Source organism: Podarcis liolepis, assembly GCF_965112155.1.
Source record: "Podarcis liolepis genome assembly, chromosome: 11".
In the NCBI taxonomy this organism is placed as follows: Eukaryota; Metazoa; Chordata; class Lepidosauria; order Squamata; family Lacertidae; genus Podarcis; species Podarcis liolepis.
Genome location: NC_139565.1, coordinates 10,233,723 through 10,246,296, shown reverse-complemented (window position 1 = coordinate 10,246,296; position 12,574 = coordinate 10,233,723). Strand labels below are relative to the sequence as shown.

At 40.6% G+C, this 12,574-nt stretch overlaps 1 protein-coding gene across 8 annotated transcripts in view; it reads left to right on the top strand.

Annotated features, from left to right (window-relative positions):
• The window catches only part of CNTNAP4 (contactin associated protein family member 4), a gene marked incomplete at its 5' end in the record, with an annotated part of 260,718 nt that overhangs the window by 199,658 nt on the left and 48,486 nt on the right, over positions 1 to 12,574 (top strand). For all 8 annotated transcript variants that reach the window (XR_014516919.1, XR_014516920.1, XM_083464785.1 and 5 more), the window contains 2 exons: positions 2,233 to 2,389; positions 5,786 to 5,913. Coding sequence is in view for 6 of the 8 variants with exons in the window: in XM_083464785.1 (XP_083320911.1) it covers positions 2,233 to 2,389; positions 5,786 to 5,913 (285 nt within the window). The remainder of the gene's footprint in view (positions 1 to 2,232; positions 2,390 to 5,785; positions 5,914 to 12,574) is intronic.

Genomic DNA, 12,574 nt, shown 5'->3' with positions numbered 1-12,574 from the left:
ACTTCATCATCTGAGGCCGTGTGAAAGGAAGAGGGAAATTTTTCATGATACCTGCTAAATATTCAGCATATTTGCATGTCTAATAAGTAGGCATCAGTGACGAACCATAGCATATTATTGATTTCAAAGAAGATACAAAGTCACAGTATGATATCTATTTTTTTTTAGATGTTTAAATATCCCCTAACTCTTTATAGTTTTCTCCCAAGTCAGAAGAAAATGGCAGAGAACATAGATAATAGATGCACTCCAGAACCATTGAATTGTGGCATTTTTATATGGGTATGAATGCATGATTTTGAAAAAAATGAGATTTTTCGTAAATTATGTAGACCTTTTATCTGGATTTTCTATTCCACCACCAACGTCCCACTCAGGATAAATTGTAAAGCTAAACACACAAGATCTGGGAGAGCATTCTTGCCATTATTCATCTTCTGGTTCTGTTTTTTTGAAGACCTGCTGGGCTGGCAGGTTGAATAGTATGTGAGCGAGACGATATGTTGCAAGCAGAGAGACTGCCAGGGTAGCAGAGGAGTTGTCTAACAGTGAGCTGCAATATGTACTGACAGTTGTTAGGAAGGCAAAGGGAGGCATAAGTTCCAGATTCTTGGTGGGGGGTTGTTGTTGAAAGCTTGAATGCTTCTCGCAAACAAAAGCAGAACTCACCAAAGTGTTGCCATACAATTTAATAGGACATTATTCTCCCCGTGTGCCTCGACTTCTGCATTCATTGCAAAGTTCACCTTCCTTCCTTCTCCTTTTAAGATTGATTATCTTCATGCTTCATATCCTCTAGTAATTACCCCTTTCTGTATATTTTGTGCATTTATCGCTCTGTTTAGTTGGCAGCATCTCTCGCCTTAATGTACAGTAGAGTTGAATTAAGGCTCCCTCATTTTTACTGTAACCAGTGCTGCGGACAGAGTTGGCTCTGCAATGTCGCTTCTTGCCACCAGGCAAGTTATTAAAGTGACAGTGATTAACACGGCACACCTTCATAGCTGAAACTGACTCCCACAGGAGGCAGGGAATTTCAGTGCTTCTGAAAACCAGTTTCTGGAAACCACAGGAGAGTGTTCTTGCACTTCAATCCTGTTTGCTGGTTTCCTACAGACCACTGTGAGAACAGGATGCTTCACGGAATGAGCCTGATCCTGCAGACTCCTCTTATAGTTCATTGAGAGCCAAAAAAGCCCTGCTACACGATCTTACTCTTGACATTTGCAGTTCTCCCAGTAAGTACAGTCAAACCTTGGTTCTCGAACGGCTCCATTTTTTAATGTTTTGATTCCTGAATGCCGAAAACCTGGAAGTAAATGCTCCGGTTTTCGAATGTTTTTCGGAACCCGAACATCCAACGCGGCTTCCACTTGGGTGCAAGAAGCTCTTGCAACCAATTGGAAGCCGTGCCTCAGTTGTCGAACATTTCGGAAGTCGAACCGTCTTCCCAAATGGATTATGTTCAACAACCGAGGTGTGACTGTACAGTGGTACCCCGGTTTATGAACTTAATCCATTCTAGAAGTTTGTTCTTAAACCAAAACCATTCTTAAACCAAGGCGTGCTTTCCCTAATGAGGCCTCCCACCGCCAGTGCCCTTCCACCGTTCAGGTTCCGTTCTTAGACCAGGTAAAGTTCGCAAACCGGGACACTACTCCCGGTTTTGCGGAGCTCGTAAACTGAATAGTTCGTAAACAGGGCTGTTCTTAAACCGAAGTACCACTGTACACAACTCTGTTGAGCATATGCTCAATTAGTATATTAGTATATACTTACTAATATTTTATTATCAAAATGAGACCTTTATGAGATAAGACACTTGCAGTTTCCTCACTAGTAGACTCTTGATCATCTATTGATTTTTACATCACATAATAAATTACCTAGATTTTGGGGGATGAGGGCATTTCCTTCTTCATATGCTGTCATAAAGCAAATTGTGTAAGTGGCCTCCTTAAGATAAATGGTTCTAATACCATGCCTGACTGATTTAGGGACTACCAGTTCTCTTTTTCCAGTAATATAAGCAGAAAGTTTTGAAAGTAATTTAGTTCATGATAATGAAACATTAAAATGAAAAAAAAGTTAGCATTTTAAAGAAGTATGACCAATTTTATTTTTTAAAAATGTCACATTTTGCAACTTTTCATTTAGGTATCTTTTTTCCTTTAGAGTTGAAGGAAAACAGGTGGAACAGTAAATTGCAAATTTCTCTAACTTGTCTTTTAGATGGAATTCCATTCAGCTGGTGGGTTGGAAAAATCAATGAGACACAGACGTACTGGGGAGGCTCCAGGCCAGATGTTCAGAAATGTGCTTGTGGAATACAAGGAAGCTGCATTGATTCGCATCATGACTGCAACTGTGATGCTGACAGAAATGAATGGTGATTTTGTTTTCATTCTTTGCTTTGTTCTCAACAAGTTAAAATGTTGAATGTCAAAATATGTGGCACCCACTCATCCTACCAGAATTAATTCATGAGATATCCGTTGAGGCCATCTTTATTCATCTTATTCTGCAACAAGCATCAAACAACAACACAACCGAAGTATAGAGGAGACAGTTGGGTACAAGGCTTCCCTTTTCTCCTGCTGGGCATTGCCAGCCTGGCTAAATACAATGGATCGATCAGATGTTGCTCTTTGCCTTCCTCATCTGCTTATCCAAAGGACAAGCTGAGAAGGCAGCTGGCTGCTACACAAACACGCACACAAACCATGCTGGGCAGCATTTGATAGGCTAAAGTTTCCAGGATTCAAAGGCTTCTGCTAGCTGACAATGGTAAATAGGTGGACTAACATTAGGTTACTGGATGTCTCCGTTTCCCAGGGACAATCCCCAGATTTTCAAATCAGTCCCCATACAAAATCCATTGAAGTTGAAAAGTGTCCCCGGATTCATTGAAAAAAATCTGGTAACCTTAGACTAACAATCCTTTCACCCTTCAAGTGTATTACTTGTAGTAATACGGTGTGGTACGCTGGTTTGACATCAACTGATAGGAAGTGCCTACAGAGGGTGGTGAATACAGCACAAGATATTATGGGCTGTCCCGTGAATCCGCTGGATGAAATAGCGGAAGAACTTTGCCTCAGGAGAGTGAGGGAAATTCTCAGGGATGATTCACACCCTGGCCGGCACTTTCTTGATCTCCTGCCCTCAGGCAGAAGATATAGAAGCATGATTAGTCGCACCAACAGGGCAAATAACAGCTTCTATCCATGGGTTGTTAGGCTGCTGAATGAAAAGATAACAACAGGGCAACTGACTTTCGGGTTTGGTGGATGTGCGTCCGTAAACAAGGGGAATTAAGACAAGAGAGCTGAGTGGGGGGTGCTCGTGTAATCTCACTGTATACAAATTGTATAAGTGACAATAAAGTATTTCAATTTATTTCAATTAGGGTGCTTATCAAGGTTTCCAAACTTACTTCTCTTCCTGCCCACACTTCCTGACTATGAAAGAACAGGCAGCCAATTAAGTAAATCAGATACATACAACATCACCATGCACTTTAACATATGAGTAGGGAGTGCCACATGGGGTAAAAATCCTGACTCAGCCCTCAAATAGCTAATCCTACAATGTTGCATGGGCTTGTTGATGGGCAGAAAGGGAAGGCGGTGGTGCCGTTCTCGAAAGGTCTGTGCCAACCTGATTGACCAGAAGTCCTGCAAGTATTGGAATCCTGCTGTGCTCCCCGCAAACACATGTCCACATTCCTGGCAACTCCTTCCCCTTCCTATCGGTGAGAAATGGCATTGTGATAGCTGCTTTTGTCTACCCAAGGATGATATAAATTTCTTTTTTTCATGCTGTTTTGAAGTGCCTGCAGAATCATAGGGTAGAATTTTCGCAGCAACATCTTAAAAATTAGGATCCTAAATCCTTACTTAGATGGAAACATCTATTTTTAAAGTATCAAAGTTCACCTGCTATTAGAGCTATTCTTTCTTCCTTCCATGAACTCAGAAGCCCAACCTCAGGCACACAACTTGAAAATGTGTCCTAGATTTTTATCTCTTTTTTTTTGGGGGGGGGGGGGGTTAAAGGTCATTTTTTGTTGTCGTGCTGTAATTTTGTCCTAAAGTGTTCCCTGTGACAAGGAGAAATCTCGGACAGATATATATATGAGAAAAGGTTTAGTTAGGCACACGGATAAACTTGGGAACTATAATAGTCCCACATAGTAATAGCTTTCATAAAGGAATAAGCATTTTCAGACAGTAAGGTCACATCAATGGGCCACAGTAACTGGAGTGTGAAACGACTCTCTGAGATTCACTTCTGATTTGAACATCTCATGTGGATGGGAAAGCATGGAGTTCAGGCTAGTCATTTTATCTGGTGACCAAGGGACCAGCTACATACCGACAATGAAACTATGAGATCCCTGGCTCCACAAGCATGAAGCTCTTTGGTACAATCCTTGACAGGACCACCATTGTGAGCTAACCTTCTCAAAATCTTCCCAAAGTATTTTATGCAAGGAAAGCTGTCCCTTCCCCCTTTGTGGCACTGCTTCTGAGGCCTTGCAGGCCCCAGCGGTTCCAGTTCCTGCTGCCACTTCAAAATGTTTTCCCCATTTTTCGTTCTGGGTCTTTGGGAGTATAAAGGGCAAAATGAACACTGGTTTTTTGTCTGCCAGGCATCAGAGTCCAGTAGCTTGGAGATTATTGGCTAGAGGTCAGAGCTAGCTTAGGACCTAAGTCAAATGGCCACCAGCCACACAACACTCACCATTTAAACTGCTCACCCCCATCCCGCCTTGAGTCAAGCACAAAAGACTCAATGGATTGTGGGGAACTGATCCTCTCCTGCTAATGAAAAACTTATAGATAAGAGGGATTGGAAATGCCGAGGCTCAAAGGAAATGCTGAAATGGCAAGCATAAAAAATGGATAGCAAAAGAAGTAGAAAATGTAAGCCTTTTCTTGCAAGTTTCTCAGTTTGTCTTCAATCATATATTACACACACACACACACACACACACACACACACACTTGTCTGTTGTAAGAATTTGAACACTTGACAAATGTAAGAGTCTCCCACCCTTATAGAAACTGAAATGAACATAAACACTATATATTCTCAATTGGAAAAGATGGGAGAAGAATAACTTGTGGCATTCAGGTATCAATAATGATTATGGTCTTTTTCGTTATTTTCGTTATTTGTTCCAGACAAATGATTGTTTCCATACTAAAAGGTCAGTCCTTGGTATCTCTGTTAGGTTGGGAAAGGGTCCTTTCAGAAACCCTGGAGAGCTGTTGCCAGTCAGTGTCCACAATACTAAGCTAGATAGGTGAATGGTATGACTCAATGCACGTCAGTTTCATATCAGAGCTGAGTTATGCGTGGAACTTGATTACTCCAAAGGACATCTTCCTTGCAAGGAATACACACACGGGTCTGAGCTCAGACACAACTTTTTAGCTTTGTTACATTGTCATGAAAGAGATCTGAATTCTCATTGCTTTCATCAAACTCTCCATGAATCTGGGGGGCAATATATGTAGATTTCCTTTGACAAGGCTATTGGCCAAAACTGGACTTTAGAAATGTCATCCTTATATAAAACTGCATGTAGTTCTAACTCCTCCCTGCCCCTCTCTCTGTTGCCATTTTGGTAAACATTTCTATGCCTTCACTGTATTATCCATCTACATTTGCTAAAAATGCAGCCATTTGCTAGACACAACTAACACAAAGACAATGACATCCATTCACATAACTGCTTAATGCATTATCTGTAAGTTTGTTTGTTTATATGTTCCAGGACCAATGACACTGGGCTCCTGTCCTATAAAGACCATCTACCAGTAACAGAACTTTTCATCACAGATACAAACCGGCCAAATTCTGAAGCAGCTTACAAACTTGGACCTTTGCTTTGCCAGGGTGATAGTAAGTAATTCTGTTTTTTGAACTTATGTCAACTAAACATCTTCTCCCTGATATCGTACACTTCGTATGGGACTTATGGGACTTAATTTGAGCTGCTGTTTCTTAGGCCTTGACATTTAACCATTATTTTTATTTCATTTCTTACACTAAATTTACTTTTTGTGTTTCCCGTGTCAGCAATCTGAATGTAATAACCTACTTGCACTGGCTAAACATACATTTTGCTACAAAATTCGATGTTTCAAATAGAGCTGGATTGAATTGTCAAGGAGCATTTCCCAGCTATTTTACCCACCTTCAAATAGAGTGCTTTGTTTCAGCTATGAATTGGGGAGTGGGCTGAAGCAAAATACTTTTTGTGAGCAGGGTGGAGAGAATTAGTGGCATTTAAATGTTGAGATAGTTTCACCACTTATAGTTCCAATGGTTGAATCATCAGCTACTCCTTCTGAACTGTGAGCCAAGTTGTTGTCATCTCTGTCTGAGAGAGTGGCTGGCGAAAAATATATATCTCAGCCCAGTGCATGCACTCAAGCTTTGAGGATAAAATGTAAGTGACCCTGAAATGGCAATTATCCTCAAGGGCAAGAACTTGATAAGGGACATGGGGAGGGACCACAAGCAAAGGAGGTCTACCTTTTACCCCTAATAATATAACAAGCATAGCTAGGTGGCATTGGTACAGTGTTTCTCCAGAAAGATTAGATAAGCAATTCATGCAAGAAAGGTCTATCAGTGGTTAGGAGAGCACTATTGCAGTTATTAATTTTGTGCAGCATGAAGCAACTGAATGCATAACAGCTGACTCCCATTGGAATAAAAATTGTCCAGACCCATAATGATTATTCAAAGCTTTCCTGAAAAGAACTTCTTCAAAACAGGCACAAAAACCATCAATGATACATCCATAAAGTTGAAAAAAGCATATGCCTATTCAAGCAGAGGTTCTTCTTAAATATATAACTTAATTATGATTGGAGCTGAAATCAGTGATCTGTGTCTCCCATAGCCTGCCTCAGCCTGCATGCCAGCTAAATGGAACCACTATGCTCAATGGCAGTACATCTGTAAATTACAGATATGTGGGAGCAAAGGGATAGTTTAGGATGAGAGGAGAAAATGACCTTGTGCAGAAGATGGTTGCAGCCTAGGGGTTTTCTGCATGAATGGCACTGGGTGAGGACCAAGGCTGGATTTAGGTTTGATGAGGCCCTAAGCTACTGGAGGTAATGGGGCCCTTTATATGTCCAGCTGTCCTTTGTCAACAACAAATCGTCACTGTTTATTTGTTGTTGAATATATGCTACAGCGGTACCTCAGGTTAAGTACTTAATTTGTTCCAGAGGTCCGTTCTTAACCTGAAACTGTTCTTAACCTGAAGCACCACTTTAGCTAATGGGGCCTCCTGCTGCTGCCACGCCGCTGGAGCACAATTTCTGTTCTCATCCTGAAGCAAAGTTCTTAACCTGAAGCACTATTTCTGTGTTAGCGGAGTCTGTAACCTGAAGCATATGTAACCTGAAGCGTATGTAACCTGAGGTACCACTATATATGGTAATTCATATAGGTATCTAAAGCCATTTGCACATAATGCAATATGTATTTTATCAAATATTTTTTTTCCTTTTAAATTTTTTTTTTGGGGGGGGGCTATAGGTTGTTTAGCTTATATGTAAATCTGGCACTGGTGAGGACTCTAGGAGGCATTGGTGATTCTGCACTGGAGGAGCAAATCTAGCAGGGTATTCTAAGCTCAAAGCCTTTCAGAAGATTTTGAGAAAAGCATATTGCCTTTCCCAGACTAAATTTTGCAACATTCCTCCACACACAGAGTACTAGTGCACAGTAAATGTCAGTCACCCCTCTCCAATAAAATCTTGCTGTTGAATCATTCACCACCGTTTTCTTTTCTTAAAAAAAAAAATACTAGCTTTGTAGCAATCTTTCTGTGTAATGTATCTCTGTCTCTATAAACAGAAGGCATGGGAGCGTCTAGGATTCTCGTCAAAATGTTTACTCTCAACCAAATGAGATGATGGAAGGAGTAAACTGACTGCTACTTACTATATGTTATAGTAACAGAAGATTTTCAATTGGCTCTCCTCCTGAGAGAACTCTCACACAGCTCTTCCTGTGTTGTAGATAGGCAACCAGGGGCCACCAGCTTCTTAAATTGTTGCTAACAGGCACCAAAAGTCTAAGAGAGAGGAGTCACTCAAAATGAATCAGTGGAACAAAGGAAGGAGGGTCTGTTTCATGAAAACTTCTCTCCTCAAAGCTCTGCATCAAATTCATGATTTTTATTTTTATTTTGGTGGAATCGCCGTTTTGGTGCAGCCTGGCCTTGTCTTGCTCTAGTGTCAAACTTTCAGAAATCATTTCTGAAAAGAGCTCTGCCTTGCAGTTGTCATTCATTTTAATTGCTTGTCCATACGCATTGTTCTGCTGAGTTGCTGCTCTGCTGTTCTGGCAGTTTCGTTGCCCTCCAGAATTTCAGCACAAGGCATTTGCTCCTATCCAGCTCTAGCTCTGCGCAGTCGTGTGAGACCACTCACTGCTAAGATGTGGGGGATTATTTAGCTAAGCATCTAAGTGCATATCCCACTGAAAATAATGTACGAATGGACAATATTTGCAGTTTAGACGTTCATCCAGGCATCCTTCTAAAAGCAAGGGCTAGCTCTCCACATTACTTTCTGTGAAAGGTAGGTTATCGAATGTGCATCTCAACCCCTGTTATGCCCCAGTTAGTGAACTACACATAACTGATCAGGCAAAAGGAATGTTGGCCAATTTGCCTCAGTAAGGTGAATATGTTCCCCGTACTTTTCTCCCTGCCCCCCACTTCCCAAACATGTCACGCTGGTAACCAGTTTTGCACCATTTTATAAAGTGGTGCAAAGTAATTAAAAGCAGGGAAATGTTTTATTAGTTCATTAGTTGTAACTCCTTCTGGCTTTGGGGCAACATTTTTAATATATTTAATACATTCTGCTCAAAGCACTTTTAATCCTAAAAGACCCACCCTCCTTATATCTGGAGTCTGCTGGTAACATTTCAACTACAACACGTGCAAAGATACCCTAACTTTTTTTACACCACATATTATATTATATTATATTCATATTATATTTATATTCATATTATATTTATATTATATTACTGTATATTATATTATATTATATTATATTATATTATATTATATTATATTATATTATATTATATTATATTATATTATATTATATTATATTATATTATATTATATTATATTATATTATAATTATATTTATATTTATATTTATATTTATATTTATATTTATATTTATATTATATTATAATTATTATTATTTATACACCCCTCCCCCTCTTTCTTTTTTCCTTTTTCCTTCTGTGATAGAACTCCTACTTGGGGACTTCCCTGGCTTTTTTCTGGCCCACATAGGGCCAGTCTAGATAGTTAGCCTTGAAGATAGTGAAGATAGTTAGCCTTTTTTCATCCCCAAAAAAGTTTTTGAGTTTCTGCTGAAATGAGGCTGCATTTTAATGTTGTATTTTAATCTTGCTTTTAAAGCTGTATTTCAATCAATTGTTTTATATCTGGTGTTAGCTGCCCTAAGCCTGGTCTTGGCTGGGGAGGGCGGGGTATAAATAAATTTTATTATTATTATTATTATTAACCATCATCCGTAAAATCCCATTTTTCAGTCGCTCCCTGTTTACTTTTCTTTTCCAAAGTCTGGATGTGAACTGTATTGCAATAACTGCCCTGCTTTATCTCTCTTAGTTTTGTGTTATCTAACTGCACAGTAAGTCTCAAGCTGCAGTTGTGCACAGTTTGGAAAAAGCAGTGGACAAAGTCACTCGGGCGCCTAGGGCGGCATGCCCAGGGGAGGGGTAAACCACCCATAGGGGCAGGATAAGGGTGAGGTGAGCCGTCCATAGGGGCAGGGCACACCGCGGGGCCTCCGGAGTCTGTCTGCCTGCTCCCACTCAGACACCCTACAGCTTGGGGGGGGGGCAGAGGCAGCGGTTGGACCATTTCTGCAGCGTGGAGCCTCTGTCCCTGCTTGGAAATAAGCTCTGTAAAATATTTGGTACTTTCCGAGTAAGCATGCCTAAGATTGTGCTTTCCTGCAGCTATTATTCATTCTTCTTTCATGAGTAGGCTTGAACTATACAAACAACTGAGCTGTTTTCATTCAGGAATGGGGATCATTCCCGCTCCCCCAGTGAAGTGTCATAGGCCCACAAAGGAAGTAGGGAATGGTTGGAATCAGATGCTTTGCTGGGTGGGGCCATAGTAGTCTGTAGCATTTTATTTTATTTTATTTTATTTTATTTTATTTTATTTTATTTTATTTTATTTTATTTTATTTTATTTTATTTTATTTTATTTTATTTTATTTTATTTTATTTTATTTTATTGCAATTTAGGATTGCATAGTCCTTTCTCTCTGCCAGCTCAGCCTGCACTCCTCTTTGAGCTGCCCCCCTCTCTTTCAGTAATCCCCTTAAGGAGCAACAGTTTTCAATAATACTTCAACAGCATCAAATAAATGTTGTTAAAATATGGAGTGCATTTTAAAATGCTAAAATAAGACCAATGACAAATTAATAAGCAGACTCCTCTACAGAAACATAAAATACAGGGAATGGTATACAGCTCAGTTTTCTTTTAAGTTCAGAATATTAGTGAGCTGTTTTCTAATATGCACTTGCAGATTATGGGAAATGCCATAACATGTGTTTCCAGTCTTCCTTTTAGGGCTGCTGAACAATGCAAATAAGAGCAAGCAGGGAAGAAAGGGGAAAGAAATAAAAATGGATATTGCTGGGCCCAGGTACATAGTTTGACTGCCCACCAGAGATCCTTGTTTCTGTCTGCTGCTACCACTCTCAAATACCAAATTATATTATTCCACTAAAAAGTTTATCTCCTCGTATGACACACATTCTGTCTTCTTTTTAACATACATAAATCCTTATTCTCATAGTTGTTCACCTAGACACTATTTGGAAGGCAGCGTGAAAGAACGTCTACTTCAATTTCTGACCCAAATACCAAAGGCTCCATTAAATGGATTGGAATGGAAAACTGCTGTAATCTCTTGGGTCCAATAACCACCCTGCTGTGTGCTTACATAATAAAAGACCTGTTTAAGGAAAACAGGAAAGCTAAATAGCACTATAAATTATTGTGTCCTAAAACGGGCTTATGTTGTGCTTTTTTATTATTAAAAACAGCAGCTTTAGCTTTGATATTCAAAGTCCATTTATCATCTTTAATTTTATTTTAATTCAAGAGGCTGATCCATGGGCATCTTTTGGAATTTTGAGGAAGTGTTGAGCCTGAGATTGCCCAGTGGAACTAAGTACATGGCAGAGGTGGAGTCTGAGCCACAAAACATAGACCCACTCCTTTGAATCCCTGGTTTTCTGTTCCGAAAGAACACACTTTCACAGAAGTCCAAATCCTCAATTCACAGAAGCCTTTCTCTCTCTGCCAGCCCACTGCATCTCCAACTCTCTTTCTCAACCTGCATCCCACAGTCAACTCATCGCATCTCTCCCTGCACTTTCATCTGATGGCTGCCCCATTCCCCCTTGCCCTTATGGGAGCATTTTAGAGCATATAACTTCCTCTCACGACTGTTATGTACTGAAGTTCTCATTCTGGGCCAGCAGGTGGATACTGTAGATAGTTTTCACTCAGGTCCGCATATGCAAATAAGGAATTGAAAATGACGTTCAGTGATTGGATAGTTAAAGAAAGTTGTTACTGTTGCTTTGTAGTTGAGCTCTATATAAGCAGATTGGCTGAACCCATCAGTTCTGTTCTGACCTCTGAATAAACAAGAGCTGTCTGAAGAATCGCTGTGTCGTCTGATATGTTCACCCACAACTTAACAACGACAGCTCAGGGTTTTTTTCTCGCCCTTCCCTCCTGACTTGCCTTCCCTTCTCCACATGGGCACAGCCAAAACGACCTCCCCTGTCCCAGTCTTTCCTTTGTATGTGCTGCCATGCAAGGAAAACACTGCTGAAGTCTCTCCTCCAATCCCAGTACAGTCATACCTTGGGTTACAGACGCTTCAGGTTGTGTTTTTTTGGGTTACGGACATGCAGAAATCCAGAAGTACCGGAACGGGTTACTTCCGGGTTCGGCATTTGCTCGTGCACAGAAGCGCTAAATCACGCTTTGCGCATGCACAGAAGTGCCGAATCGCAACCCGCATGTGCGCAGATGCGGTGTTGTGGGTTGCGAACACTGCAGCTTGCGAATGTGCCTCCCACATGGATCACGTTCGCAACCCGAGCATCCACTGTAGTGACCTTCTGTGGACAAGGTGGGCAAATAGCAAGGGGAAACTGGGACTGCTTCCCCAGTAATAATAACAATAGTAATTTATTATTTATACCCTGCCCATCTGGCTGGATTTCCCCAGCCACTCTGGGCGGCTTTCAGCAGAATATTAAAATACAATGATTCATCAAATATTAAAAGCTTCCCTAAACAGGGCTGCCTTCAGATGTCTTCTAAAAGTCTGATAGTTGTTTATTCCATAGCATTCCACAGGGCGGGTGCCACTACTAAGAAGGCCCTCTGCCTGGTTCCCTGTAACCTCATTTCTCACAGTGAGGGAAACGCCAGAAGGCCCTT